The sequence below is a fragment of the Periophthalmus magnuspinnatus genome, chromosome 8 (genome assembly GCF_009829125.3).
Source record: "Periophthalmus magnuspinnatus isolate fPerMag1 chromosome 8, fPerMag1.2.pri, whole genome shotgun sequence".
In the NCBI taxonomy this organism is placed as follows: Eukaryota; Metazoa; Chordata; class Actinopteri; order Gobiiformes; family Gobiidae; genus Periophthalmus; species Periophthalmus magnuspinnatus.
Window position 1 is genome coordinate 28,089,377 of NC_047133.1, and position 27,968 is coordinate 28,117,344.

General features: G+C 42.0%; 1 protein-coding gene across 2 annotated transcripts; it reads right to left on the reverse strand.

The window, feature by feature from the left end:
* Nucleotides 1-1,091: 1,091 nt before the first annotated feature.
* On the reverse strand, nucleotides 1,092-27,796 carry LOC117375564 (myosin-9-like). 2 transcript variants are annotated; one of them, XM_033971889.2, is made up of 41 exons: nucleotides 27,497-27,796; nucleotides 18,083-18,414; nucleotides 16,656-16,812; nucleotides 15,609-15,636; nucleotides 15,223-15,316; nucleotides 14,762-14,782; nucleotides 13,612-13,704; nucleotides 13,468-13,531; nucleotides 13,057-13,155; nucleotides 12,841-12,984; nucleotides 12,668-12,763; nucleotides 12,094-12,365; nucleotides 11,810-11,983; nucleotides 11,509-11,682; nucleotides 11,312-11,426; nucleotides 9,969-10,156; nucleotides 9,780-9,901; nucleotides 9,638-9,707; nucleotides 9,351-9,511; nucleotides 9,159-9,267; nucleotides 8,708-8,839; nucleotides 8,415-8,621; nucleotides 8,199-8,336; nucleotides 7,985-8,108; nucleotides 7,703-7,874; nucleotides 7,412-7,624; nucleotides 7,081-7,225; nucleotides 6,787-6,993; nucleotides 6,596-6,700; nucleotides 6,303-6,455; nucleotides 5,985-6,233; nucleotides 5,696-5,908; nucleotides 5,337-5,549; nucleotides 5,010-5,171; nucleotides 4,792-4,920; nucleotides 4,620-4,708; nucleotides 4,385-4,508; nucleotides 4,097-4,305; nucleotides 3,906-4,014; nucleotides 3,598-3,770; nucleotides 1,092-2,329 (listed from the first exon to the last, which is right to left on the reverse strand). In XM_033971889.2, exons 2-41 carry the CDS (start codon nucleotides 18,407-18,409, stop codon nucleotides 2,215-2,217), a joined length of 5,889 nt encoding a protein of 1,962 aa, XP_033827780.1. In that variant the 5' UTR covers nucleotides 18,410-18,414; nucleotides 27,497-27,796; the 3' UTR covers nucleotides 1,092-2,214. The 2 variants fall into 2 exon arrangements, with proteins under 2 accessions (XP_033827780.1, XP_033827781.1); XM_033971890.2 differs by lacking the exon at nucleotides 14,762-14,782.
* Nucleotides 27,797-27,968: the final 172 nt, after the last annotated feature.

A 27,968-nucleotide genomic window follows, 5' to 3' on the forward strand; every position in this document is an offset into this window, starting at 1 on the left:
TTTCTTGGCCTGGTGGAGTCACCTGTTTGTTTCCATGGACACGTTTAAAATCGCACCGTGGAACATTCCGGACAAAGCAATAACATCTGCTGGAGACAGTAGGCCTGTCGCTAATGGTCTTCTTACAAAAGTGTTCTTACTTTGAAAGCAGGTGGTTCTAAATTCCCCAAAAAATAAGCTGGAGCAAAAGCCGCTGACATGTAAGATGTCCACTAACTTCATTTTCAAGAGACATTGTTCCGGTAAAAACAGGTTAAATGTTTTGGTTGTTTTCTTAAAAGACCTTCAGAGCAGAAAAAGGCTAATATGATGCGAAGGAGAAAGGTTCGGACTAAAAACCGGCCGGTTCGTGTTTAACAGAGCGACGGGAAAGTCGTAAACGCCCCAGAAACCCCGCCCATTCTGAGGAGTATCATGTGTGATTGGCTGCCATCCGTCCACCAAAAACGCCCATTCTTACAACTTTTTTGTTTAGATAGGTCTACTACTAATTTGTTATGCATTTCAAAACCAACCAAATCGATGGGAAAACATCTGCTATATAAAAATCCTCAAATTAGCTCTTTAAGAGGATACCACAACCCATGAAGAGGCCAATAAATTAAGTTCCCCAGTTCCCTACATTACTTGAGGCCTATTTGATAATTGTGGTTAAATGTAGTTAATTAGCACATTTGATTATCCAGTGGCTCACACAATTGTATTGGTTGGTGATTCTAGAAAGATGTGATGTCACACTTTGAGAAGGCAGGCGCTACATTAGATTTCCTAGTTTGTCTTTTTTTAATAGTAACATGAAACAATAGTAACATGTAACATTATGAAAGAATTTATATAGGTAAGGGTTTCAGTCTTTCATTGACAAAATACAGGACTGTGTGATGTAATCTGTAGCAGGATTATTTTAACCATTTAAAAAGGAGCAATAAGAGTTCTTACCACAGTCCCCATCCTTGTTTATGACCTCACTATACACTAAAACTGGTTTGAGCAAGCCCAAGCCCCACATTCAAAAGCTTGACTGCCCTCTACTGCTTACAAATATAATATCATCAGAACATGTACACAGGAAGAAAACATGGCACTTGTAGCAGTTTAGAAAGCCTCTTTAATCGTTATAACACAATATGATTGATTCCAAGAGCAGACAGAGAAAGGAGAAGATCCATATTTTTCCACATATTCCTTTAAGTGCGAAAGAGTGAGCGGTTTTGAACAACACATTTCCTCTCACTTCCCAGCAGTGTGAGCCAGCCAAAGCATCTTGGGGACACAGCTCGTTTTTCCATTCATAAAAAATGTCTTACAGTGAATGTTATTTTAAATGTGCCTTTGGCCTATGACAACATTGCATTTCTCACCAAGCTGTGCCCTGGGAATACAGTGTGCAGTGAGTCAGAGTCTACCCTCCACCACCTCCCATTCACCTTTAACCTACACAATAAACACTGATAAACATACAAATCAATGCATGTCCAGCAAAACACATTTCGGTCAAGTGGAATGTAGCCACATGTTAAGGCCATACTAAGACTCGACGTAGGAAACATGCAACTGGCAGTGGTTTAGGATGGATGGTTTTTTTTTTGTTTTTTTTTTATCTCAGTGCAAAATTATTAAATTCAGCACAGTCAACAGTCATCATTCAACCTCAAAAGTGTTTCCATAGGTGCATATAGGCTGAAAAGCGAGTGCAGCTAAATTGAGAATACATTTCAGCATATTAACCTTCATCATAATCTGAGGCAAGAGGAGCAGAAGCAAGAAAAAAGCTCTTCCATTTTTAACCATTATAAAAATTTTAAAATACAAATCTATTTTGAGATATTACTTTGGTCCCCATCCAGTAAATCGGTCTTCATTTCTTTTACCTTCTTCAATTAGAAAAATAGATAGTTCGGACTACTCATAATTGCAAGGTTCCTTATAAAAAAATAGTATAATTACTTTTCCCAGAGAATGAAAATTCGAGCAAATGGACAAGCTAAAGTCTTGGAAGTATTGGTATAATGTTGTATATTGATTGTCCCTGTGTACTGTAGTCTCTGTGTAATGAAGGTATATGCATAGATTGTCTAAGGTGACAGATGCTCACAGGTATAGATTTCCAGGGAAAGATCCCGACACTAGTTTGACAATATTGGTCTTATGAGCTTGTACAGTAATGTTCATTTATTATGCAGTTCAGTTGTGTGGATTATAGATGGTGCTGTTTCACTCAGGCTTGGGCTCAGGGGTCTCGGTCTTCGCTTCACTCTCCTCATCGCTCTCTATGCCGGTGCCAGTGCGAATAGTACGCCGCACACCAAAAGTGGGAAGATCTCCACGCCTGAAAAGCAAATATGTATAAGTATTTAATAAATATTTGTGTGCTCTTAGGCCTTTTCCCCAGAGTATAGTTCAGTATGAAACTAAATATGACGGACATTTACCATCCAACCATTTTATTCCGCTTATCTGGGGTCGTGGAGGCAGCAGGCAGCAGCAGGGACTCCCAGAATTCCCTTACCCCAGACACGTCCTCCAGCTCCGCCAGTGGGAGCACTCAGGCCAGCCGAGAGACATAGTCCCTCCAGCGTGTCCTGGGTCTTCCCCCGGGCCTCCTCCCGGTGTGACATGCCCGAAACACCTCCCTAGTGAGGCATCCAGGGAGCATCCTGAACAGACGCCCGAGCCACCTCAGCTGGCTCCTCTCGATGTGGAGGAGCAGCGGTTCAACTCCGAGCTCCTCCCATGTGACTGAGCTCCTCACACCATCTCTAAGGGAGTGCCCAGCCACCCTGCGGAGGAAACCCATTTCGACCGCTTGTATCTGCGATCTTGTCCTTTTGGTCATTACCCAAGGTGACCAGAGGTGAGGGTAGGAACACAGATTGACCGGTAAATCGAGAGCTTCGCCCTTTCGGCTCAGCTACTTCTTCACCACAACAGGCCGATACAGTGACTGCATCACTGCAGAAGCTGCACCGATCCGCCTGTTAATCTCATGCTCCATCCTTCCCTCACTTGTGAACAAGACCACCGAGATACTTTAACTCCTCCACTCCAGGCAAGAAGTCACCACCCACCCGGAGAGGGCAAGCCACCTTTTTCCGGTCGAGAACCATGGCCTCGGATTTGGAGGAGCTGATTATCATCCCAGCCGCTTCACACTCGGCTGAAAACCGCCCCAGTGCCTGCTACAGGTCCTGGCTCAAAGAAGCCATCAGGACAACATCATCTGCAAACAGCAGAGATGAAATCCTGTGGTTCCCGAACCAGACCCCCTCCAGCTCCTAGCTGTGCCTAGAAATTCTCTCCATAAATACAATGAACAGAACCGGTGACAAAGGGCAGCCTTGGCAGAGTTCAACATGCATTGGGAACAGGTCTGACGTACTGCCGGCAATGCGAACACAGCTCCTGCTACGGTCATACAGGGACCGGACAGCCCTTAGCACAGGGCCTCGGACCCCATACTCCCGGAGCACCCCCCAAAGAACACCACGTCCTCATGGTTGAATACCTTCTCTAGGTCCATAAAACGCATGGGGACAGGTTGAGCAAACTCCCATGAACCCTCAAGGACCTGATGGAGAGTATAAAGTGGACGTTTACCTGAGCTTGTTTTTGAGGGTGGTGACCTCACGGTTCATGGCGTCTGCAGACTCAGTGGCATCCTCCAACTCCCTTTGCAGTTTCCGTCGGTTGGCGTTGGCTCTCTGGGCCTCTTCTTCGGCCTCCTCCAGCTGACGCTTCAGCTGCTTCATGCGAGAGTTCAACTTGTCAGCCTGAAATGTAAAAGATGCTAGTTTAGCTGATGGGGTAGAAACAGAACACAAATATCCATCTCAAAATGCTGTTGCAGCTTTTCTGATATGTACAGTATATTTGACTTCTGAGTAGACATCATTAAAATATTTTACCTGGTCCTTGTACTGCTCTGAATTGCGCCTCTCGTCATCCACCTGCAGAATCACCTCTTTCATCTTCTTCTCGGTGCGTCTCACAAGCTTTGTGGCAGCCTGCCTCTCTCTGAGGAAAGAGTAACCAGACTAAGGAGCATATCCTTGCACAGTATGTTGAACAAACTGGACTATGTTCTGCTGGACTGTACCTGGTCTCAATGTCAAGTTGCTCCTCGAGCTGGGCAATCTTAGCCTCCAGAGCAGCCATGTTGGCCTTGTACTTGGACTTGACAGTTCCCTCCAGCTCCTGAAGTTTCAGCTTCAACTCCTTGTTTTGGCGTTCGAGTTGGGCCCGTGCCCCCTCCACACGCTGACAAGTGCTGCGCTCAGCTGTTAACTCCACGTTCATCTGATCCGTCTACACAGAAGCTACATTTAATATATTTGCAATCACACAGCAAGCACCAATTGGACTTTTGGTGGATCAGTGAGCAGACCTGGAGATTTGCTTTCTTGAGCCTGTCATTGACCAGCTCAGTGTTGCACTGCTCCTCCTCCAGCTCTTCCTCCAGCTGAGCGATACGAGCCTCCAGACGCCTCCTCTCCTCGGCTGCCTGCGCACTGAGAGAACAGGCAGAGACAAATTTGAAAGATGTGCAACATACAGGAGACATAACCATTTTCTTCAAAAGACATGCCAAAACAAAGAGTGACTATTAGAAAAGATCTCACTTCTTAGCTGCCTGGTTGTTAATCTCATCCTGGAGCTCGTCTCTTTCCTGTTGGGCCTGCCTCTTCACCCTTTCGGCAGAGGCCAACTCCTACAAAAGTTACAGTATAAAGTTAAAGATGTAGTGTCCGTTGTGACATAAAAATTTGTTCTAAATTTGGAGAGAAAATGGACCTCCTGCATCTGGATCATCTCAGCCTCCATGCTCTTCATCTTCTTCTCAGTCTCTTTGCTCTGGGCCAGGATCTCCTCTCTGGACATACGGGTGTCCTCCAGCTCCCTCATCAGATCTTTCATTTGGGCCTGAGTGGAGGAAATGGAAAATGGATGAAAATCAAACCAGTGCAAATGTCTTGTAAAAGATGTTGTTGACTGCCTGGGCTGACACAGACCTGCAGTTTCTTGAGCTGTTTGAGGGCCTCGTCTCTATTCTTGTTGGCCGTGTCGATGGCAGCCTCCAGCTCCTTTAGATCCAGCTCCATTTTTTTTCGAGCAGCCACCGCAGCAGAGCGCTGTTTCCTCTCATCCTCCAGCTCCAGCTCCATCTCCCTCACCTGGACAACACAGGACATTTTCGTTAGTATATTAGATTAAAGCACCAATCAATTAAAATTCTACATTTTATTTAGTAAAAAAAAATTGCAACCTGTACTTTATACAGAAACATGGAGAAGTACATGTACAAAGTGTTGACGTATCCAATGATAGTGTCAAGTCACCTGTTTGACCAAAGCCCTCTTCTTCTCCTCTCCCATCTCATCGCGTCCTGCAAGGTCTCTCTCATACTGAGCCTTCATGGCTTGCATGTTGACCTCCAGTCTCAGTTTGGCATCCTCAGTGGCCTGGAGTTCATCCTCCAGCTCCTCCAGCTGAGTCTTCATCTCTTCCAGCTGCTGCTCCAGAGTGCGCTTGGACTTCTCCAGCTCATGCACCTGACAAGATACAAATCACAATGAGGCTCATTAACATTTTCTTTCTCTTAAATTTTGATGGCAGCTGAATACACCATGGTGAGACAAATTCAGCATTCCCCTTTTAAATGAAAATAGTTTGCAAGAGATTATGGCACGAGACTTACATTTTTGCCAACATCATCCTTTGAGGACACTAGATCCTCCATCTCTGCTTTGAGCTGTTTGTTGCTGCGGTCCAGTTCTTCTTTCAGGTCCATCAGAGACTCCAGCTCTCGAGTTAAAGCCAGAGCTCTGGTCTCCTTCTCACGGGCCTCTGCCTCAGCGCGGTCACGTTCCTCTGCGTAACGGGCAGAGATGTTCTTCTCCTCTGCAAGCATCTAAAAACAGAATATGACTTTATTAATATTACATTAGAAAATGTGTTACATTCAAATTCAATCAAAAATACTTTACCTGGTCAAACTTCTTCTGTTTCTTCTCCAGGTTCGAGACAATCTGCCTGAGGTGGTCCTGGTCCACCAGCATGTCATCCAGCTCTTGCTGAAGGCGGGTCTTGGTCTTGTCTAGTTTCTCAAAAGCAGTACATTTTTCTTCCAGGCGCTGGTTTGCAGTCTCCAAGTCCCTCTGGTACCTCTTCTTTGCCTCTTCAGTAGACTCCAGATTATTGGCATCCTGCTCCAGCTTTTTCTTCAAATCAGCCAGCTATAGACAAGCAGTATCATTAACATTTTGTAAGTATGAGATCATCATTATGACTAAACAAATGTGTACCTGGGCCTGAGCTGTGAGTAGCTGCTTCTCCACGTTCCGCTTGGCCTCCTCTTCCTCCTCCAGCTGCTCCTTCAGGTTGTTCTGTTCCTCCTCCAGCTGCCGCAGACGAGTACCCAGGGACAACTTCTGACGGGTCTCCTCCTGGAGCACTTCCTGTTTAAATGGTCAACATATAGACATTGTTTGGGTCCCAGATATAAAAAAAATATATTTTTGTCAGACCACACAAATAGTATCTATTAGTATTTACTGGCACAACTCTACAGAAACAAATAAGGATTTGTGCAATATACCTGGACGTCCTGCAGCTGGGACTCCACAGTAGAGAAGTCTTTGGTCGCTTTTATGGACTTTCCCTCCACATCAGTCAGTAAGGTGTTGACATTATCTAGTTCCGTCTATGGACACAGCATGGATAGATCAGCAACGAGATATAACACTTCAGACATCTTCATAGATGTTATATGTAGAGATAATTCATTACCTGCATTTTGGCCACTTTCTCAGCTAGCTCCACTCGGTTGCGCTCGCTCTCAGTGAACTTAAGCTGCAGCTCTTGAACTTGGGCCTCAGCCTTCTTCCTGCGGTGCTCAGATTCTCCTTTGCCCTGCATCAGTGTCTGCAGCTCGATGGCAAGTTCATTCCTCTCCGACTCCAGCGCCTGCTTGGCCTTCTCCACAGACACTTTGTTCTTTAGGGGACAACACATTTATCAGTTATTGTTACAATAATTAATCATTTCTAAGTCTACAAGTCAATTAGTGAAAAATCAGTTTACCCTCTTGGCTTGCTCAAGCTGTTCGTTGAGTTCATCAAAGGCCTGAGCATGTTTTTGCCTCATCTCACCCAACAGTTGTTCATGAACCTTTGCCTCTTCTTCCAGGGTCTTTTTTAGATGAGCCACCTCAGTCTCACGCTTAGTCCTAAGAAAATAAAACACAAAAACTTACAAAACAAGCCTGCTGAATAACAAAATATATAAAACTTGCATATGTGCATATCTAAAATCCTGCATTTTTTCTGGGTAACCGAACCATTTTAAATGAAAGATACATTGAAATGCCATTATAATTTAAATGCCCACATACAATATGCCTTTCTCTGTGTACCTGAGTTCTTGTTGGGCAGCAGTGGAGTCCAGTGTGTCCTCTAGCTCAGTCTTGAGGGCCTCAAGCTCCTCGCCCAGGTCTCTGCGATACTTCTCTGCTTTGGCACGAGCCTGTTTCTCCAGCTCCAGGTCCTCCTGCAGCTCTGTCAGCTGAGCTTCCATCTCACGGATCTTTTTCTGGGCCGAGTTTTTCTGAGCAGCCTCCTCTTCAATCCTTAGTTAAAAAAAAAAAAAAAGATTTTATTATCAATCAATGCTGATATTTGCCGTTTATTTTTGAAGGGCACCATACCTAGCAAGGGCAGCCTGCAGCTCCTCCTCCTTCTTGGCCAGTTGAGCCCTGAGCTCAGCAATCTGGGCCTGCAGTTCCGCAATCTGGTCATGAACCTCATTGAAGTCTCCTTCAATTTTACGCCGGTTCTTCTCTAGCTCCTGGCGCTGCTTCTCTTCTCTGCGCAGGCGGTCTGACAAGAAATTAAAAGAAAAACATTTTTAATGCCAAGTAAATTTTTAGGCATTTCTAAGTTGGTGTAAAAACATAAATGCAACAACTCTGAGTTGATAGTTGTCTCACCCTCCAAGTCTGTGATCATGGCTTCATGTTTGGTCTTGAGTTTCTGAAGACTTTTGGACTTCTCTTCCTCTTCTGCCAGGTTTGTGGTGAACTCAGAGATCCTCTCTTCTAGCATTTTCTTCTCCTACAAAAGGCAGATATGTTTGAACATCTGATCATATACTCCCTTTATCTCCATGTTCAGGTGGATAAAGTGATGACTGTCAAATCTAACCTTGTTAAGTTTGGTGTTTTGATCCTCTAGAACCATCACATCATCTTCAATCTTCTTCATCTTTGCCTCCAGAGTGACTTTATCCAGCTGCAGCTTCTGTCTGGCTGCTTCCTCTTCGTCCAATTGCTGCTCCAAGTCCTAGAAGCACAATCCCCTTCATGAGTTTGGAGCACAGATAGACATTAAATGACAGTAATCATTGATGCTATTACTCACTGCAATATTCTGCTGCATTTTCTTCTTCTCTGTAGTTAAGTGAGAAGCCCTCTCCTCTTCCTCCTCCACACGGGCCTCCAGGTCATGAAGGATCTCCTCCAGCTCCTGTTTCTTTGCGGCCAGTCGGGCTCTCATCTCCTCCGCTTCAGCACACAGCTCTGTCTCTGCCTGGAGCTGTTCTTGAAGCGCCACCTTCTCAGCATTTATCTGTGAAACCAATGCAATACATAATCCAAAATCTCATCCTAAAATATTACACAATATTTAACACATGTGAATTGTCAGATTATTACCTGCCTCTGCTTGTCCTCCATTTCTTTAAGTTGCTGCTCTGCATAGATGAACTTCTCCTTAACCTTATGCAGCTCTTCATCTTTAGCCTGCATCTCCTCCTCCTGTCTGCTCACTTGAAGCAGAGGTTTCACCTGAACACATCATCAGTATGTTCATGCATGCCACATATACACCTGTAGATGATCTAAAACTAAACTTATATTACAGTAAGCTTCTGCACATTTAGAATTTAAGTTGGAGTCAGTCATATAGCCATTTGTAAACATTTCTTCAACCTGAATCAAGGCAAAATACAGTCTAGTGTGTAATATGATTAGCCATTTTTGTTACTGCATTATGACTTGGTATATCCATCTCTGCTTTATGCTTAATGGAATTGTCCATTGTCCTGATTAAAATAAATAAATGGTGCTAGCATTTTAAAAAGGTTACTTTTCCTTCACATCTTACTTTTGTGAAGAGCCTCCACCACTGCCAGTTTCTTAGTTTGAGGTAAGCAGCGCAGTTTCTCTGGATAACCTTCATTGCAGTTAGCTGCTGCTGTCTCTTGGCAAAGGCCCTGCAATAAAGAACACATTAATAAACAGGTCTAGAGATAAAACTGAAAAAAAAAATATTGGTTTAAGTTAGTTGTGTAGTTACTTGCGGGCGACATAGCCCCTACACCAAGCCTGGAAGCTGATGATTATGTCTGTGATTTTCATGTCTCTCTCCTCCTCCAGGTGAGCCAGGACACCAGCTCTGAAGAACACTTTGCTTTGACCGATGCGGTACAGGTTTGGGTCCAGCTCCAGGCTTTTGATCTGTGCACACGACAGTCATTCAACCTCTTCCTTTTTATACCTTTACTTTTAGTAACCATCTGTACATTGAGATGTTTATATAGGTCACACAACAGTAATGCAACTTAAGTGTTCAAAATATCTTACCATGAGCACACAGGCTTGCTTTCCATCCATAAAGCCCTTAGGAATAGCATTGGGAGTAAGGATTTCATACCTACAAGTGAGCACAATTGTGTCAAACTATATGCTAGTGCAGGTATTAGCAATCCTTAGAGTAATTTGGTACCTCTGTCTAAACTCCTGGAAGACAATGCGGTTGGGGAATCCCTGTCTGCAAATACGAATACCTTCTAACACACCATTACACCTCAGCTGGTCCAGGACAAGGTGGGGGTCTAGTTTACCAGCCTAAGGACAGACCAATTATAACATTAGCTGATAATAACTGAATTTGGTCAACAACCCGCTCTTTCACCTTTTTCTCGTGGTTCGGGATGATGCAGCGGACAAAGTTGGGGTTGGTGTTCCTCAGTGTGGCCATGAGTTTGGACAGCTGCTCTTTGTAGAGCTGGCCCACAGTGCGGAACATTCCCTTGCGAGTCTTGAAGGCACCGGGCATCTCGGACATGCCAGACACTTTATCCAAACCAACAATGCGATCCACTGGAGGAGGGAGAGAAGACTTTAGGATATAGATATAGATCCATTTATAGGCCACCATATATCCATGCAAAGTCAAACCCAATGCCTAGGCAGTATGCATGTACAGGAACACTGTCAAATCAACATAAGTGAAAAGGACAAAAAACTAAATGGAGCAAATGCAGGTGAAGCGTGGAGAGGCACAATGATGGGTACGTCTCATTTCTCTTTTTGTACCAGAACCTAAATGTACAAAAAAAAATTTAAAAATCTAAAAAACTACTAGTGTTCCTTTATAAATGATCTTTAATACAATCCATGTAGTCAAACCATCTCATGCCATTTGATCATCTGTCAGTTATTCTCCATAGCACACTCTTCCATGGAACTACTACTCGTTATTCAAGCTCAGACAAGTCCAAGAAAGTGTTGATAAGAGATTCACTTTATGAAAATAAGGAGCAACACTCCTGAAGCAATATTGAATCGAGATATCCCACCCGTGAAGCAGTTAAAAGTTTATATATATATATATAATTATTATTATTATTATATATCTTTTTTTTGCAATGTAACAGGAAAAGTTACTGCAATTAAGAGGAATGAGACACACCCAAAACCAAAAAAGAACTTGCAGAAAAGTGGTTTGTGAATGGATTGTAGAGCTCTTGTAATGTATCATTTGTCTGTGTGTCAAACTTGCAGTGGGCATGTATTTTGTGGCAAACCACACCAAACCCATGCAGTTTATACCCATTTCCGCAGTACCCATGAGCAACACCAGGGGTCCCACACAACACTATCACAGAAGAAGAGAGGAGAGTTCATTGACAAAAGCTGAGAAGGTAAGGTGGACACTTTTGCTCAACTGAAACACATGAGGATGCCACATGAAGATGTGGCAGATTTAAGCAGTTCAAAAGAAAAAAAGTCATGTCACCTGAGTCTGAGTGGAGAATAGGAAAACGCTGATAAAAATAGGCTCTCTGACAATTTTGCACCTCTGAGACCCAGTCAAAAAGGAATGACAGACAAAATGGGGCCAAACAAAGGAAATCATGGATGAAAGAATAGGTGAGAACAAAGGTCCGCAACCAAGAACAATATGAAGAGAAGTAAATAAAATCCCAAATGTCAAGGTGTTTGTACAATACCAAAGCTTCAAGGTTAACCCACCATCTTTCCACAGCTCAGCCACAAATCTGTCAGTAGACTGGTTCAGCAGTGTAGCCACATTGTCATTCAATGGGTCCATGTTCTTCATCAGCCACTCATCTGCTTTGTAGTCAACCTAAAGAAGCCGAATTGTCAAATTATAATGTGTCTTAAGACATGATCTTATAATTTGTAGACCTATGTCTTTTTGTATGTACCTTTCCAGCATAATGGATGATACAGAAGTCTGCCTCATCCTTAAGTTTCTTGGGTTTGAAGAACTTTGGGTGTGTGCCCTGTTCCTGAAGGACCTTCTCTACAAAGCTCTTGTCTGTAGCTTTCGGGAACCAGCACTCCTCATCCAGAAGAGCCAGGATACCAGGTGGGTTGGCCTGAAAAAAGTGAATAGTTTTTGTTCAACTATGTGCACCTAACTGAGTGTACACCACTCAGGATAGGTATTTAACAGGAACACAGTGAAACAAAATGGTTTATGAGAAACTGCATTATTAAACTCACAGGCTTCTCAATGAGGTCAATGCAGGGCTGCAGGTCCAGGCCAAAGTCAATAAAGCTCCACTCGATGCCCTCGCGCTGGTACTCCTCCTGCTCCAGGATGAACATGGTGTGGTTGAAAAGCTGCTGCAGTTTCTCATTGGTGTAGTTGATACAAAGTTGCTCAAAGGAGTTCAGCTGGAGGAACACAAGACAGGACAGAGGACAAAGGCACTCTTTAATACCGGAGTGTTATTGTGGTTACTGGTATTGCTATACAATTACATCATACAATCCAAGTTGCTAACCTCAAAGATCTCAAATCCAGCAATGTCCAGGATGCCAATAAAAGAGGCTCCTTGTCTCTTGGTCTTGTCCAGTGCTTTGTTGATCCTCATGACAAGCCAGCGGAACATCCTCTCATAAGTGGCTTTGGCCAGAGCCTCCACAGCAAACTCTGCCTGCTCCTGAGTCTGCGCCTTCTGCACGTAGTCTCGGCCCACTTTGATCCTGGGGCTGAGGATAGCCCTGGTGAAGTCCGTCACATTCATGCCCATGAGATGGCACACCTTCTGGGCAGCTGAGGTTTAAAAGAGGAGGCATGTGAGTACTATACTCTGAGAATTATAATTACCATAAATGAGTAATTTGAGTAACTGTTTTTTACATTTGGGAGTGCAGGACCATTTACTGGTTTAGTGCAATTTTATGTCAAATGAAAGTGCTCCAACTACATAATAGCGATGAATAGATCTAGACCATAGGCCCATCTTGAATATTTGCATCAACTAGCTTATATGCCCAACATGTTGTTTTGTTTTTTATCCAAAACAAAGAAGGCAATGGTATTGGCCTGGCCTTGTCTGGCTTTTCGCGTCCCACCTGTATTATCAGGCATGGATGCCTGGTCTGTGTGGCGCTCCTTCTTGAAGTTCATGTTTCCAAGCTGCAGCACAGCAGCCACCACCTTCAGCATGCCTATAAGAATAATGTTAACATGATTAAGAGTTAAACACTACGTAACAACTCTGTAGCACAGCTGTTGTCATCTTTACCAATTTGCTCCTCCTCTGGGATGCCCATGATTCTAAAAGCCTCCATGGTCTCCACAAAGAGGTCCTTGTCCTGCTGTCCAGGAATAGTCACGTTGCCATTGGAGAGGAAACGGTAGTTGTTGTAGTTTTCCAGAAGGAGATCATCTAGGAGGTGTAGCAAAATTCAGTTACACAATTCTGTTGTCAAAGATATGTCTTTAAGAACGCAAGCCTTACTGCGCAGTTTGTCTCCAGCCCCTGTTAGCATGTAGTAAAAGACATGGAAAGTTCTCTCATCCTTTGCCTGGCGGATAGCTCTTGATTTTTCCAACAAATCTAGCAAAAGCATTAAGGAAACTTTCTAATATGTTTGTTTACATGCACATGTTATTTCAGATGTCCCTGTATTGGTGTAAAAGAAAAACAACTAAACAAAACATCTTAGACATCGTTAACTGGCTTGCATTGTTAATTCAGTAAAAGCCGAAAGTAAAATGAAGAAAGCAGCTTGAGCAGCAAAACATCTTAACTCTTACAAATTTTTTTGTCCAGTTGACAAATTTAACTTTTGGCTTTTACTCTATCAGACCGACTGAGGACATTGTTAATTCAGGTTCATAATAAAAATGTATATATTTTTAAGGATACAGGTTTCAATGTTGGCACCCACAATGTAACCGTTGACATCAAAGTTGATCCTGATGAATTTTCCCTGAAGAGAAACAGATTCTTTTATGACACTGTCAACACAAGTACACACTGTTCAGCTGATATCATCTGAAAGTCTCTTACAAATCGAGAAGAGTTGTCGTTTTTGACAGTCTTTGCATTTCCAAAGGCTTCCAGAATAGGGTTAGCCTGCAGTAGCTGTTTCTCCAGCTCACCCTAGTGAGAAGGACAAAAGATGATCAGTGCTGCCTGCATAAATCATTAATTCAATTAATTTCTGAAGTCCATCAGTTATGATTTAATATGAACAAATGAGTGATCAAAATACTTTTGTCAGAAATGATAACATACTTACTCTAAATACATGGGAAAACACAGTATTCAACATGTCAAACTTAAAAACACAAGCACCAAACAGGAATACCATGAGACAAACGACACAGTCCAAGCAGGTCCCAACACTGAACTTGTTAGTGCCCACACACCAGGAACCCATCACCTGTCACCAAGAGAGTCACCCAGGGAACGCATAGGCACCAGAGAAACTAATGTTGGACATCTTTGTGTAAGCAAACACGAGGGGGGCACAACAAGCATGTGCCCCCCTCGTGTTTGCACAGAAAAGATTGACCTTTGATTCAGGCAGGAGCTAGTCCAGCAGTCATATGTGCATGTTTGGTTTTTTTCTGGAAATCAATATCTGCTTAGTTTCCTGTAAATATTTTCTATTTTCCCCACCAAGAGCTTGGCCCAGTCTCCTAATTAAATATCCCACTTAAAGGGATTTATATGCAGTCTCCTCATATACAAGTCAGCCTCCTGTATTCCCATGTGACTGTGTATTATTTAAACTAAACATTACTATTAAGGTATGGCATGGACAACAATTTGTTTTTGCCTAAAAAGCATTTAATTGGCCCCGTTGCAATTTAGACTATAAAAAAACAAAACAAAATCTGGACATTTGATAATATACGCAAAAAAAGCATTTTAGCAACAAATTGAATAGTAGATTTGCACGCAAAAAAATTCAACCAGGCAAAGTTTTTCTCCTTTATATTTTTTGTATTGTCTGGCTGAATTTGACTATATGCGTAGAGATGCAACTGATCTGCCAATAAACTTTCTCCCACTTCCTATGGGCTGGCTTTAACAAGTGACCTCTGCCCTGAAAGCGGAGCGGTCCGACAACACAAAGCGAGAGTGAGCAAGGGACAGAGGGGTGAGAGAGAGGTGGAAGGACAGGATGAAGCTTAATGTAGACTCAACTCACATGTGACAGGACCGAGATGTTCTGTTGATGGAGAGAAAAATATAACCTCAACAAATATAGACACTGGTTTTGATCAAGTCCAGCTGAGTAATCCATCACACAAAGCCAGTGGAGATGAGACTAATGCAGTTTTACACAGTCATAGATACTGTTGAATGTTACTGTGAGTTTTATAAGTATGAATCCGTACCTCAGGGCTATTTGACCCATGTTGGCTATGCAAGATTATCAATACACCATAAAAATTGAATGAGTCAAATTAGCTCTAGTAGAGCTCAACAAGCAATTGAAAGCAATGCTGTCTGTTCTCATACACACAACATCTGCAATAAAAAGCATTTGTTAATTTAAACTGGTGCAGATTATATTTCCTTTCATAAAGTAGGGTTTCAAAAATGAATCATTTCATCTTTATCAAACAGTTTATGAAAGGGAAAATTGCTAGAAAAGGTAGCACTGACCTGGTCTTTCTTAGTCTTGTGAGAAGAGGCCACATGAGCCAGATACTGGATCACCTTCTTGGTATTTTCTGTCTTTCCGGCACCGGACTCTCCTCTGTGTGTGCAAAAATAATATACATAATTATTACCTATCCAACCACTTCATTTAAGAAAATTTGTGACAAATTCAGTTTCTAATATTAGATTAACAAAAGCAGCCAAATGGTTAAGAAATTCTTAAGACTTTCACTTTTCTGATGAGCCTTACTGGAGTTAAAAAAACAACAACAACATACTGCTGTCACTTTAACAGAGAGCTTATATTGACTGACAGAGAATATGTGATTGTAACAGTTGTAACGTTATTCACTTGCCAATGCCATTGTTTAAGAGTGATGTCAACTTACGTGCAAAGAATAGACTGGTCTTCCCGATCTGAAGAGAACAAACACACATTTCCATTAGGCATCCAAGGTGTTGCATTAAGTACACATGTTATCACCAAAGAGCATACACTCATTATGTATGACAGGAAATGCAAAGCCACAGACAGGATATGAATTTCCTGCTTCCTGTTGTGGGGAAAGTGCAGTGGAGTTTGAAGTTGCCAGCTAATTACCCTTGGACCACACTAATGCAGTGCTCACATAGTACACGGTGGTCATCAGAGCTTTGGAGAAACTTACCAACACTACAGACAACAGACTCAAGGAAACTACATTTAGGCTATGTTTTTGCAAGGGGTATTTTGCAAATTTCTAAGAGTATGGAGCGCCTGATGTGGAAATTAAGATGATGCTTAAACAACACATGCCTGTCATACAAACACATTTTCAAGTATGATATATTGAGGAAGAAAGTATAGACGGTAAATAATATTGAAAGCCATTATGCAAATAACACAATAACCCAAACATAACCTAAAGAAGGTTTTCCCCAAAAATGAAACACTTAGTGAGTCACAAAAAGTACTGACTCATCCCGCTACAGCTCAAGTCTTCAGAAAAATTGAAATAAATAAGCTCCCCACTAGGAAAACGAAAAAGCCCCTACAATAAATAAGATATTTGCTAAAATCCAAACAACCTTAAAATGTAGATAGGTCAGTGTAGATGTTTTCTGGGTTTAATCATTTGAAGGCAAACAAAAGTTTATGTTTATGACACAGTATGATCCAAGACTATAGTTGTCTTTATTGCTTTCTCCCACTAGGCTCACAAAACATGCACAAGGATCCAACATTAGCTCAATAAAGAAAAGTTATCTTTGCTCTCCTTTCTTCTAATATTCAGCTTAACTTTACAATATTTTCCTTGTACTACAATCTTTTGGAAGGTCCAGTGGAAAGTAAAACTAAATAAATTGACTATAGGTGTCCGGTATAGTCTCGAGTGCCATTGGAGGTCTCAGATCAAGGTATGTCATTAAATAGTTCACCTGTGGATAAGACTTACCCTGCATCATGCTTCTGTATGCTGTGTCAGTGATGGCGTAGATGTGAGGGGGCATTTCGTGTCTCTTTTTGCCCTTGTACATGTCCACAATTTCCTCTGAGTATATAGGCAGATTCTTGTAGGGATTTATGACAACACAGAAGAGACCCGAGTATGTCTGCGTCAAGAAAAATGCAACAGACACCGCTTTAGATCACACACACAATGAGTAAAAATATATATTGTGATACATTATAACATTCCTTGTCAGATAGTTTGTTCTTTAACTATCACCTATTAACACTAGAAGGGCACTGGTTCAGATGCAGAGTCAACATGGATTCATAGCTCCATGCGTGCCCATCCCCCTTTGACACATAGTTTCACATGAGATTCAGTCTCCTCCTCCATTATGTAAGTCTGACTCCACCCTGCTGCAGTTTGAACTGCAGTGTGACCTTGTTATGGTAAAAGTTCAGTTAAAACTTCACAGGTTCAGTTATATTACAAATCTGCACATCATGGATTTTTGGTCCTCATATAGACACTTGAAAAGTGCATTTTTACAGCTCCAGCAATCTAGAGATTACACTTTTGAATACATAATTAAGCGTTCCTATAGATACAGATTCCTGCTTTCTGGCTTTTTTAAGAATAAAGAATAAATGTCAAACTCATGAAGACAGAACAGTTAATTAGCAATCCTAAGTGGTTACATTTTATTCTGCACTCTTCTCTTTTAATGTTGATTTTATGATGATTATTTGTGATTATTTATGTTTGATTTGTGTGATTTTAATGTCTTTCTTATTCTGTAAAGCACTTTGAATTACCTTGTGTACGAATTGTGCTATACAAATAAACTTGCCTTGCCTTGCCTTGCCTAGATTAGTTGAAGCTACAAGAGCAAGACTTCAGTACAGTTAGCAACTGAACACAGAAATGCAGTGGCCCCACAGCCTGACTGTGCTTGGAGGATCCAGCCAACAGCCCCTCTGACTGAGAGGGGTGTTGATATGACTAGGTCACAGCCAAAATCTTTTCCAGCCTCAGCAATATACTTAAATCACATCAAGTATGAGGGTGGCTGACACACCTGTTGTGTTCATCTATTTTAGCCAAAGCTGAACTCTCCAACATTGTCCCTGCAGGCTTCATGTTTACAAGACAAATCTAAATATGGGCAGATACAATAAGCAAAAGTAACAGAAGAACAGGGAGCAGGATTAAATTTTTTGTGGCAGGTCATTATGTCCATATTGTCTCTACAAACAATAGAGAATCAGGTGCAGGACAGGACAGGGAGACCGTTCCGGAGCGCAGCCATCTCAGACCAGCTCTTGGGGCCAATGGAACAATTCATGGGAAGCCATTTAAGGCCACATGAGTGAACCCAAATGAACTAAGCTGTGTGTAATATGTGCAGGTTTTTGTACCACTGTACTCACATAAATGAGCCCTGAGTAGTAGCGCTCCTTCAGGTTGTGCAGCACAGATGCTTCGTTCAGACACGTCAACTCGGCCATGTCCTCTACTTTGCTGAACTTGGGTGGGTTCATCTTCTGGATGTCATCCTTGTTCACACGCACCTTCTTCCCTGAGTCCACCAGCTCCACCACACACTCATCTCCACGCTCCTCCTTCACAGAGCCCGGCTCGAAGCCCAGTCGCTCTGAAGGCACCCACACCAGCTTCTTGGATGCCCAGTCGGCCTGGGCCAGGGGGTTGTTGACCACATTACGGTCCACATACAGGAACTTGTCAGCGGCTGACATGGTGGCTGTGAGGACACAAAATAAAAAAACAAACAAACACAATTACATGAAATCAAATAACTACTAAAAACAAAATTGATAAAATAAAAAAAATAAGTAACTGTATGGGGGAGCAACAATGAGCTTGAGACTGAACAAATAAAAGGAAACTAGGGCAACAAAAGAATATTTCACATTGGGACAATTTAATAGAAGTCATTTTATTTTGGTCCACTAACCTACCTGACTGGTTCAGACAAAACAAAACATGACATTTGATATCTGCGCATCACTGTGTACTCTGAGGAATGTAAAGGTCAACAGGATGTGATAAACCAGTTCATGACAGATCAGTGTGTTTGGGAAGACTGATGCTCAGATAACCAGTGTCTGCAGAACTTCATCAATAAACATGTCACCTGATCTGAGCTACATTCAACATTACATGTTTCTTCAGTTTCGTCTTGAGGGTTTCCCCTTATAATAAAAAATGGTGATCTTTACTGTGCAGTTTAATAATGTTGTTAAACCCCAACACAGAGGTGTATTAGTATTTTGGTGCAACATTGAACTTGAAGTAAACATTAAGTTGAAACTGAGTCACTAAACAAACACTGAATAAGCAGCAAAAGACAGAAGTCCTGAGTTTTGCCACTAGCTTCAAATGCTAGATGTCTCCAATCATTAGACACACCACCAACTCAGAAAACATTACACTGTTGTTAGGACAACATTGACACCGTTTGGCACATAAATAATCCACTACAAAGGGGAGTGCGGAGATCTACCACATGGAAAGTGACTGGACCAGTAAAACCAGTCAGAAGAGAAGGCAGATGAGGTTTGAGTGCAACTTCACTGAACAAGAACATGTACATCTGCTCAACTCAATTATCATCAATCCTAGCTCTACTCCAGGTCACTGCCCTCCTTTGGGACGACACACTGCTTATTTATGGTATGTTTTTCATATGCAAACATGAGGGAAATTACAGGCTGTTAAAAGTGCCTTGAGGAATTCAGCATTGTAACATGGTTCAGTGGGTATGATGGTAGAAAAATATCGGCAACGGAAGAATGAAGTAAGCCAAATTTCGTATACTTGTGTGTTGGCTTTTAAGTACGCACCTAAGGTCCATTGGTGGTTGCAAAAAATTTTGACCAATTGGTCTAAAGGAGCCAGGAAAAAAAAGTTCAAACACCACACCAAAGTAAAAGCAAACAAAAGAAATTCTTGCAAGTAAGGCCTACAATAAACACACTTTACCATAACAAAACTTTAGAAAAGTCAACTCAACATTGGAGAAGACAAATGATCAACATTTAAAGTAAAATTTAGCAAAAGGGTAATAGTCTGGATTGCACAAGGCGGGTTTTATAAACACTATGGGTCGGAATTTGGCTGACATTCTCCTGTTTGACATCACAGGCCACCAGATTCTGCACATCACTTTTCTTTGACCCTCGTAAAAAAACAAACATTTGTGCATTCATCAGCAGTCCCTCAAGAACTCCATGTATAGAAAGTTCGCCAATTTAACATAGTTGTGTCTGTTCCTGCACATTTAACCCTGATGTGTGAGAACCCAGTCCTTCTCATGACCCCTCCGTGTGTGCTAGGACCCAGCACCAGCTCTACTCCTAAACTCCTCCCTGGTGAATGCCAACCCCACTCCACGACTTATGGCGGGTCAAATGAGTCCCGTTGTAAGTCTCTGCGTGTCCCCTCCTCCCTCCGTCTCTGGCCTTGTGTTTATCCAAGTCTTTTCAAGGTCACATTCCTCTCATACTCACCCTGTATCAGGGAGAGGGATTCCACATGAGTCCACCCTGACCAGGCCTCCCGTCTCTGACCTGTTCTCCAGCTTTGTATCCTATCACATCAGTGCTTCCTGCTCAGCTCTCAGCACTCTCCTCACACTTGGACATGGAGCACACACAGGGCTCTTGGATCTCATGGTCAAAGACTTGTTTTTCCTAAACTGTTCTCGTGGACATTGTAGGCCAATTGATATTTTGTAGCAATTCAAAAGTACTTCCATTACTAAAATAAAATATATATATATATATATATATAATTAGATGCATGATTGTGTAAACATGCAACCATGGGCACACAGATCAGGGCAACTTGGTAAAAATAGAAAAATAATTTAAATTGTAACATCTGAATTTTCGATATTGGACCAATATGGTATTCGGGGGAGCCCTCGAATATCAGAGATTCATTATATTATATTATATATAGCACCCACTCCTAAAAAAAAAAAAGGTCGCTTTTTTTTCAGACTTACTAACTTCTGGCTGGTCATTAAGGAGTGACTCAGTGAATGCATTCTTTTCTATATTTAAAGGAAGCAGTTATTAGTAATCATACATGTGTATAATCTCATTCTCTGAGGCCATCATGGCTAACAGATATCCCAATAAACCAATTTCTAACTAATGCACTATTTATTAGGGGAGTAGTGCATTAGAAGGTTAATGGAGCAGAGAGCTATAAAGGCTTTCCCGTAACCTTAAAGAGTGGCTCCTGCAGCATAGAGAGGACTGATAGGAGGGTGGAGGACTGACTCTGATCAGTGACACACTTCACTCCCTCAATCTCTGGGGAAAAGACTAATTTTACTCCTCAATGTTCCATATACAAGGCCCCCATCAGACTCTGCAGTACCAGCTGAACTGAAACAGCAAGGGCATTTTCAAAGAATCAGGTTCCTGTTAAAGGATGTCAAGATTATTGGGTTGTAAAGAGCTTTTTATCTGGCCATTTAGGTCATATCAACTTAATTTTATCATTCAGAAAGTTGTTGTTTAGCCACATTGTCAATAATTGCAAATATTAATAAAATCAATATGTACCGCTAAAGACTGTTACTCTTGTTATTTCAGGTCCTCTAAAAATGTAAAGTTTTTCCTGTCAGCTGTGAAAATATTATCTACTCTGCCGAGAGCAATTTACAACAGGATTAGTTGGCTTAGTCATTGGAGCTCATTAAATCAGTCATCATGCAATTTCCTGGATATTAAGGGTGCTCAAGACGCACCACGTCAATGCCAGAATCGCGCCGTTCTGACTCTTGAAAACGCGCCGTAGAAACGCAACGCGTCTACAAGAGATTTTGCATGAAAACTCAACATAAAGGAGGACGAAAACATAAGGACAACAGCAGCAATAAGTTTGAACAAGGATGCATAAAGGGTTGTAACCATTGTGCGGATGGAGTCTGCTTTAGCTTTGTGGATCAATGACTGCAGGAAAAAGAACATTACGAGACATTACAGCGGAGTGGCGCCAGGACGAAGAGTCGCCATTAATCATTTCTTATGTGTCCAACCTCGTAGGTTGATCATTAAGATTAAATTTGTTACAGTATTTCTAAAAGTTACGATTTTATTTAGAGTACAGTATAGTATTTAGTTTTGTTCTATAATGTTTGTTCTCATTTTTTTTTAAATCTATGAAGGTTTGAACTTTGAGAGTGTTTAAACAAGAGTGAAATGTGAGAAAATGTTAATGCCTGTCTGAGAAACATGTATGAAGTGCATGGAGTTTTACAGCCTTAAAATATATATAATATTAATAGTAAAAAAAATTAGGTTTTCTACTCCGTAGACTTCATTTATCGCAGATTATTTTTGGAATGTAACCCCTACGGTAAATGAGGGAACACTGAACCCAAATACTACACAATGCAATCTAGAGCAAAGTACCAGACATTTGTGCATCCATAAACTTTTAGCAATTTCTAGAACACATGGTCTCTAAATGAGTGATTCCTACAGGCTTCCTCCTAAATGTCAGAGGCAAGCAGCAACATAAAAGAGGAAAGATTTAAAACAAACAGTAGAAGTGAGACTAGAACAGAGGAAGTGCAGTCACAGCCCTGTGTGACAGGAGAGCTCTGGAGCAGAAAGCAGGTCAACCTCAGCCTTTATAGAGAAGCAGGGCTTTCCATTCACCAGGACTATTCCATTCCACCACAGCAACCCTCCCTGTCTCACAAGTCTATCCTCCTCCGTAGAACCTGCACCGTGATGGTGCTCATCTAGCTGCTCCGCGTTGGCTGCATTGACAGAAATATTAATAATCAGAGCAATAGTTATGCACCCTCACAGTTCACATGGTTTAGACGAGTCAGAGCCTCATGTCCTCAACATCAGCTGTGGACGTTTGACACTGCCTGCACCGGTCTTCTGGCTCTCACTATTGAACATGCCTTCCACAAAACGCCCAACAATAACAAAAAACACATACCGTAAGTTGTAGCATTATTATTGAGGCAGTGATTTAATTGTTGAACTATTTTATATCTGAAAACTGGTCAGCCTGTTGTTCAAGCCAAGACCAAGATCTGAGGAGCCAGATCAAACAGTCTCCAATCCTAGAGGGTCCAGGGCCAGGCCTAGTATGGCCCCACTTCCCTGGAGCTGAAGGTGGTTCATGCGGGAGACTGAGCTGGAGGAAATGACAAAGTGGGAGAAGTATGTTGCCATTTGTGGAGCTTGTTGTGGAGGATTGGAGGAAAGAGAAGGTGGTGCTTTGGTGGGCACACGCTGTGCGGCTTGGACCTCTGAGCAGTCAATTAAAGTCTGGCTGGAAAATCCACACAGTGCATGACAGATCGTCATCACTTTCCACATTACTTTTACATTCTTGTCCAAACCTGGGTTCCATTTCATTTTCAAATGTGAGCCGACCAATACCATCTGCCATTAGCATCTACGGGCTTCCACAGGGACTAATAAAGACATTAACACAACTTTAGGGCCTTCCTCAAACAATGGGATCTATTCAGGTGGGGTGGACTCCATGTTTGAGGAATGCAAGTGATAAAATGTCAGTCCGGAACAGTTTATAAAAAAGATTATTTAACTTTGACTTTATTATTAAACGAGAGTTTAATAATAAAGTCTTGTTTAATAACCTGGAAATAAAATCCAACCAGGAAAATACTTTTAAAAAGAGCAGATAAGACCATCTTCAGGGCAAAGACCAAACAGCAGGCACCATAAATCTAATCTGATTAACTCCAATAGACGCAGTATGGGTCAGCTCTTTCCCGGACTACCCAGCACCAGCCCCACTGCAGTGATATCAACCGATGGACAAACAGACGTGTGATTATGTAAGCCTATAAACAGACGTAGAAGAATGCAGAGCAGAGCAAGAAGGTCTCAAAGGCAATCACGACTTACAATGAAATACTGTGGAATATTTTATAATTTATCTTTATTGAGGGCACTTGAAGTGGCCTTATGAAGTGAAACACTTTCAACATGATACAAGTATATCATGTATATGGGGGAACCTGGACATCTGGTCTGTAGGAGTTTTGATGACAGGTCATGAAAGACTTAAAAACCAGACAGTGGACTTGAAGCACAGTACGTTTCAAAGTTCACAGAGCGCAAAGTAGGTTAAACTGTCAAACTGAACAAACACATTGCGCAATCTCTAAAGTATTAACTAGCTCAATCATCAGATAGTCAGATGGCAGGTGCAAACTTCACACACCCAACTGACTACATGGACAATCATACTCATAACTCACCCATAGGTGGATAGGTTTACATTACTAGACAAGAAACCCAAAATGTTTACTGCTGATCCTAGGAAACAAGAATGACCTCTGTCTCTGCACTCTCCCATTAATCCATATGGGGAGAGTGTGCAAGGAGTAAGTAAACCCAAAACATGGAGAAAGTGATGTCATCCTTCAAAACTGTTAAATCAACGTCATCTATAAATGCAACACAACCAATTTCATAATGCATCCAGATATACATCATGAATTTGTTTGTAGGCCTATATACTTTTTGAAATTCCTACTGGTGCACAAAGCAGGCTCTGTGCCAAAAATAATTTGAGAAACACACCCTTCGCAACATATCCTCATTTGGTGAAACCTTATCTTTAATAATATCAAGAGTGCGGCGCTATACCACAGAGCACAAGAACTCCTGTGTAAAACTGTTTAATCCAACTTAGCAAAATGATTAAGGCTGCATTCCTATGGTCAGCACTTATCACCAATCCAACATTACCTCAATTTCTACAACAAAGAAAAAAAATCTGCTCTCAAGATCCAAAAGCAACAGCCCCAACAGTTGAGGTCAAAGTGCATTCTTCAGGGCTGGACCTTATTGTATGGAATCCCAGTTGGAGCTCTGCCATTTCCTGGTATTGTTCAATTTCTACTGAAAAACTACAGGTGCGAGCCGGAGAGAGGATGTAACACTGACGTATATTGTAAGTAGAGGAAAACAGAGCAAGTAAAGAGAGGACAAGGAAATATTTCAGCAGAGGTTAAACAAAATAAAACTACAACATGCGGCTATAGGTATACTTGCCGCTTGTTGAAGTAACAGGGCAGAGGAGAGGGGAGTAGAGAGCACAGGGACAGAGACAAGAGCACATGGGACAGAGGGATGGCTTGATCCACTCTGAGGGGGATTGTGGGACGCTGCATTACCCAAAGCAGAGAGACTGGAATGTTTTGCCACATGAATGAATCTCAGCTGACCGGGCCCAGTCACAAACCAAAGACTGATGTTCCAGAGCAGAGACATTATGCAAACCAACACACGGAAATAAGACATAAAAAGAATAGACCATCTCCTCTTTATATACATGACTGCAATAAATATTAGCCATACCATGAGATTTTTACATCTACGGAAATTGGGATTGTACTAACAGCAATAATACTATGCCAATGCTCGAACAAATTCTACATTTCCATCAACATTTTTTTGCCGTTATGTGTTCAACAGATCTATGCTCTCCTTGATACTTGATTGTTGTACAAACACTTGGCTGTAAAAAAAAATTTAGATGCTTACCCCCTAGCTTGCTTACACTCCTTGCAGAAATAGAAAGCTGTTCAATTTACAAAAACACAGTTAATTGTGCAAATGCGTGTTCCTTCAGGTGGTTACGTGGAATGGAAAGTGCTTTTAGGCAACACCAAACCTAAGATGCCAGCTGCTTCTACTTTAAGAAAGTCTGATACAGAAAAAATATTCTACAACCTCCTGAAAGGACTGCTCTAAATGTAGCCTACTAGCCTTAGAACCAGGATGCAAGCTTTAACTCACTCTGAGTAATTTATTACCACTGTATTTCAACAGTTTTTGCATCTGTGTCATACTTTCAATAATTAACTATCTTTACATGATATACGCGAGAAGGTGAGGTCACTCTCATATGAAATCCAGATGATGCTCCACTAAAGCATGAGGTAAACTTTCTGCAGACACAGCTGGCAAAAGGATAATCTAGTCTGTAAAAAAACAACAACAAACTGACAACTTGAGGTTAATAAAACAAGAATGCTTTAGGTCATAGTTTTGCAACAACAGCCTTGCAAGCCTTGATGTCCTCTGTATTTTTCTCCCAAAATCCAGCAATAGGCCTCTTGACAGGACAATGAGTCAGGACAATGAAATCTAAACATCCACAGACACCATTGCTTAGACTGAAGTGCCTCTCATACCAGCTCTTGGGTCAAATTCTGTGACGTCTGCATTCAATTTTGGTATAAGCTCCCACAGTGCCTGTGTGTGGACTTTGCTGACACACAAATGAAGGAAGGCAATAATCTCTGCAGGGGGGATCTGAACAGACATGAGAACAGGAGCAATGAGTTCAAAGGATGACTGTGGACAGTATATGAAATATACCATATGTCTTTTGCATACTACCGTACAAGCACTGTAGTAAACATCAAGGACACACCCTTTTTGACGTTTAACATAATTTTGCTATGATTGAGGAGCTTTTAATTCACCAACACCTGGTTTAAACAGAAGCAGGCTTTGCTGGAGAGATGCCAGATCTGTGTCGTTTAAAACAGCTGAGATGGAGCCCACCTCAGACCAAGGGTGTGCAAACTGCGAACATACCAGAGACTGTTTGCTTCCCTAGTGCAAACCAAATACAATGATGTGCCATGGAGCAAAGCAAACACAAACGGCACCAACACACACATATGAACTGTGATGGGGCATCGTAAAGTCAAGAATTTACATTACCCTAAAATACAATCAGGTGCTTTGTAGAGTTGAAAGTATACATAATGTTACGAACAAGGATTATACTACCTTTCTCTCAGTATAAGAAGCATATACCCAACAATGAGATAAATTTAAGCAACAGTGTCAACTGTTCTATAGGGTAGTTTATTTTGTTAAAACCACTTTATAATATACTACTGACTGCATATACATTCTTGTTTATATGTATAATATATTTATTTAAACAGTACACTGTCAGTTAACATTTGGCAAATAAGACTATTAAAAATCAGGTCAGCTGCCTGGTCTATCAAATTATGTCAGAGTCAGAGGCTTGAGTTCTGGATCGCTTAGGCCTACAAAGGCTACCCAGGAAATAATCTCTTGCAACAAAGAAACTAACAAGGCAATTTCCATATTCCTATATTTATCATCTAACATGGTACTTAATAGCCTAGAATGAATAGCTGAAATAAGCAGTTGGTAAACTGCTCAAGATCGCCACAGGGACGCACGGGCGCCTTTTTCACATCGCCGGTGAATGTATGACGTCACGCCGCCAGACAGACGTCTTCTCTGGCCACACGCAGCGTGTGCTCCAAGCACGACACATCTAAAGTTTAGCCACACACTAATAATACACTGCACCTCTGTCTGTCTGTGCCGAACGGACGGTCGAGCTACAAAAGTTCCTTTGCCCCTGCCCCCATCCAGCTCACAGCGCACCGGCCTTTTCCTGCAGCTCATTCAAGCGAAGTACGAACCACTTCCTGGCTCCGTTACGGCTTTTAGCTCCTGAGCAGCTGCCAAATAATAAGCTGCCTCTTAATAGACTCATGACGGAGTTAGAAGTTTCCACAAACACCAACAGCTATTTTTAAAGTCCGTATACTATTGTGAAAGTGTAGATAAATCGGTTTTGAACCTCATTTCACTTAGCACGGCTGCTGCAGAAGTTGCAGCATGACCTAGCAGCTGGGCTTCCTGGTTCAGTGCACTTGCTGAAGTGCGCCGCTGTAGTTTCAATGGGACATGGAGGCTAACACGGACAAAGCGTGGTCGCCAAAATGGTAAAGTCCAACGTATTACCTGTTATTTGTCTGCAGGTCGCCGTCAAGGGGGTGGTAAACGACAGTCGTGCGGCTCTTTCTGCGTCTTCGCGGATCTATCGACAGCAGCTCTGTGGAGTTGAGGCTAAACTATAGCGCTCACTTCCTCCCACTCTTTCTCCGCTTCACTCGCTCTTTCTATCGCTTTTTTTCTGCCCCTCTTCCTTCTGCCCTCCCTTTTCCTCAGACTGCTGACTGGTTTGCTCAATTTTACTCCGCGAGTGGCCGCCAGCTCCAGCCGGGGTGCGGTCCAGAGCAAGGCGGGTTCCGGTCTACCTCATCAGCGCTTGTAACCAATCACAGAGCCACTTTAATAATCTGCACACTTTGAACCAATTAGGCGACAGTGAAGGCGGAGAATGATGGCCACTGGGCGGTGCAGAGAGTGAACTTGAAAGAGGTGGAGGGAGGGCATAGGGGAACAGCTAAGGTTGTGTTTAATGAGTGAGGTA